At 34.6% G+C, this 3374-nt stretch overlaps 1 protein-coding gene across 1 annotated transcript in view; it reads right to left on the bottom strand.

The window, feature by feature from the left end:
- Nucleotides 1-2861, bottom strand: part of LOC104763671 (type I inositol polyphosphate 5-phosphatase 5-like) — a 3484-nt gene extending 623 nt beyond the window's left edge. Inside the window, exons 1-10 of the mRNA XM_010487015.1 lie at nt 2756-2861; nt 2511-2622; nt 2308-2385; nt 1934-2021; nt 1740-1844; nt 1038-1635; nt 758-951; nt 566-674; nt 324-472; nt 8-210 (exon numbers count right to left, since the gene is read on the bottom strand). Of these exons, the coding sequence (XP_010485317.1) occupies nt 8-210; nt 324-472; nt 566-674; nt 758-951; nt 1038-1635; nt 1740-1844; nt 1934-2021; nt 2308-2385; nt 2511-2622; nt 2756-2818 (1699 nt within the window). The 5' untranslated portion in view covers nt 2819-2861. The remainder of the gene's footprint in view (nt 1-7; nt 211-323; nt 473-565; nt 675-757; nt 952-1037; nt 1636-1739; nt 1845-1933; nt 2022-2307; nt 2386-2510; nt 2623-2755) is intronic.

The following is a 3374-nucleotide window of genomic DNA, read 5'->3' as shown; positions in this document are numbered from 1 at the left end:
TAAAAACTATGCCTTTGTGGAATGCAATCTTCAACCAATCTTGCACCCGCACAAGAATAACCTTTCCTGAATCTACCTTTGTTCAGACTCTTCACATCAACTTCTACTGCAAAGATCGCGCAAACCGGTCTATGATCCGAAAACCTCGATTCGCCACGAATATATGAAAGCTGTTCTATGCCTTCACCTCTCCACAGAATCCGATCACACCTGCAAACATTCCAAAATTCAAAACACACACAAAAACAGATCTTTTTATGAACCAAACAACACCACAATAAACATGGTTTAGTGTTTTAGGATTAGAACTTTGGATAATATACCAAGCAGGAGTGCGGCGTTTTTTCTTGGACTTGGTCATTTCTCCAGCATAAGCATCTGAGTTCTGAGAGTACTTATAGGTTGGAGCAAAAAATATTTGACCTTCTTGAAATCCTGAGAAGACTCTTCCTGCTCCTCTTTCCATGTTTAGCTGAATCATTTGAAGATCAGAGAAGTTAATAAACAGGGAAATGGATTAAGAATTCAAAAGACTTGAAGAACATTTTTATAATATATACAAAACCTGGTCTCTCTCAAGAAGAGTGTCCCAATCATTGTCTTCTAGTAATACTCTTGTCTCTTCATAGGTTAAAGCAACTCTGTAATTCAAGTCTCCAAGCCAAAGTACTCGGCTGCAAATTCCAAAACATATTCTTTTAGCGGTTTTTATTAGCTTGTATAGAGAGAGAATGATAATGACTTCAAGGAAACATACTCATGATCAATGATTCTTTCGGGTGCGCGACAAATAGGGTTCTTGGTGAGTTTAGGGAATTGAGTATGTTTAAGAATCTCAGCTACATCTGCGTTTCTTCTCAGCTCATCACCTTCTTTCTCACCAGATGCCAAATGACTACACACAAAGCAAAAGCTTGTTTGGTGCAATGACATGCTGATAGCAATACATCCCTGCGAAAACAAAACAGAAAAATTCAGATTTTTTTTGCTTGTGTCAGAATCTTTGATTTATATATCGATTAAAAAAGTTGTTTTACCTTGTTCCCTAAGCGACCCATGATTCCTCTTCCAACAGAATCAAGTCTAAGATGAGAGATATGTGGAATCAACTCTTTTCTAGCCCAAACAGACAAAAACAAACCAACCATTTGTTTACTCGCAATCAACCGATAACTCATTTGTCCTGGCATCTTCGTAGTCGCAGGAACATCATCAAACAAGAAATTCTCATGAACCCTAAAATTCTCAGCCTCGGCATTGTTGTTACTGTTATCTGTCATAGGATCACTAAACTTTTTCGATCTCGTAGCTTCCCAACCAACCGAAGTAGTATTATCACTAACCGGACAGTTACAAGTCTTCAAAAGACTTGAATCGACACGAAAGTTTCTGCTCAAGACTTTAAGATTCGGTCTTTGAAAGAAACTGAGACTACTAGGTGTTCTTGATTCTTCATTACCACAGCTACTACTGCAAGAAGTCGTTCTTGAAGCAGAGAAAGCTGCGTTTGAATAAACAGAGTCTTGTCTCGGTTTGTTTAAAGCTTGACTTATAAGAGCTAACCATTTAGCTGCAGGCTCGTTATCTTCAACCACTAAAACGTTTCCTGCACTTAGAGGAACAATCTCTTGAAACCTGATAATGAAAAAAACAATACAAGAATCGTTATAAAGACTGAAACACTTTATTAAGACCCATGATGAACCCCAAATAAGTTTCAAATTTTATTCATATCATACCCACAGATATATAAGTCAGCTGTGCCTTCAACGAGTAAGAAGTCTTCTAGGTTAAGATCATTGTTTGGTGTTCTTCCTCCTACGTTCCACGTAGCTAGAAACACCCTGAGATTTCATAAAACAGAGAGTTTTGAATCTGAAACCAAAAAAACGAAAAAAAAACACAGAGAGATAGATTAGATTAGATATCAAACCTGAGTTCACGAATCTCTGTAGTTGGAGCCATAGGCCTATCGAAACTCGATAGATTCAAGCCTTCAATTCCAGGACTTGACTTCCTCTCTAACAAATTTAAGGGGAATAAAAAAGAAGACCCTAAAGTTACATTGCTTAGAAATAAAACAAGGGGTCAAGAAAACCCTAAATTAGATTAAAGACCTTGACGAAGAGACGTACGAGTCCAAGAAGGAAAAAAAAAAAAAAATCCAAAAAAGTATTTGACAATGTAGTACGATTTAGACATCGCTATCGTAATCATGTGAAAACTTGTCAAATTTTATCGGTAGGTTACCAACAAAATCTCAAATAATTCCTAACCACACATTGAAAAAGATGATCAGAATTATACCAGAAGCAGTCTTCCAAATCATTGGAGAAGTGTTGTCAAGAACCGATTTCTTCCGAGAAGCCATTCGTCGTTCCAAATCTATCAAAAGGCATGAATAATGATCCAACTTCCATTATTTGATATATATATATAAAAAAAAACGAATCGAATGATTTTTGTTTTCTTGTGATGTACGTAAATCGGTTAAAGAAGATATTATTTACCATTGTTGTTGTTGTCTTGATCATCATTAATTCCTCTGTTGTTCATATAATTAGACGCATCTTCTTCTTCTTTACAAAATCGTCTTGATCCGAAAATCTTAGGAAGAATTGACTAAAACAAAGGAATGTTGTAAAAATTTAATTAATCGAAAGAATTAATGGGTTTCACGTCGTGACATTTTCCCAGAGAATCAAAATCTATATCTAAAAAAAATAATAATAATTGAAGGAGAAAGAGAGAGAACCTTCTTCTTAATCTCGCTTCGGAGGCTGTTCTCAGAGTCGCTATCTTCTTTATTGGAACTCATTCATCAATATCTTCTTAACACAAATTATAAATTGGAAAGAGAGAGAAGTTATTATTTAAAATACTTTTACTTAAAACATTAATCTGTGTGTGTTAATACATCTTGGAAAATCGTGCGGAGAAGGACACTAGTATTGTTTCTTTTTTTTTTTTTTTAATTTTGTTTCTAGGGTTTGATTTATTTTTTCCACCTTTATTGAGCATAATTTGTTTTTACCAGTGTTAGGCGGTATCTGGGCGGTGACCCAACGCCTAGCGCCTAGAACGCTTAGTCGGGGCCTAGACGGTTTTAGGCGGTTTAGGCGTTTACAACATAAAACATTATATATATAATTATATTAAAATATATGTTATAAAAATAAAAAAAATATAAACAACGGTAAGAAAAATACATTTATTTAAGTTATATTAACAACATATAAATGTTTATAATTACGTATATAGATATAAAACATAATAATTTAATTATATGTAATTTAAAAATCAAAAATAAATATTAAAATAAAATGTATGTAATTTTAAGCGGGTTAGGCGGTCATCTAGGCGTCTGCTGAGCG

Source organism: Camelina sativa, chromosome 18 (genome assembly GCF_000633955.1).
Source record: "Camelina sativa cultivar DH55 chromosome 18, Cs, whole genome shotgun sequence".
NCBI classification, from domain to species: domain Eukaryota; kingdom Viridiplantae; phylum Streptophyta; class Magnoliopsida; order Brassicales; family Brassicaceae; genus Camelina; species Camelina sativa.
The sequence above is the reverse complement of the archived record's forward strand: the minus strand, read 5'-3'. Positions and strand labels throughout refer to the sequence as shown.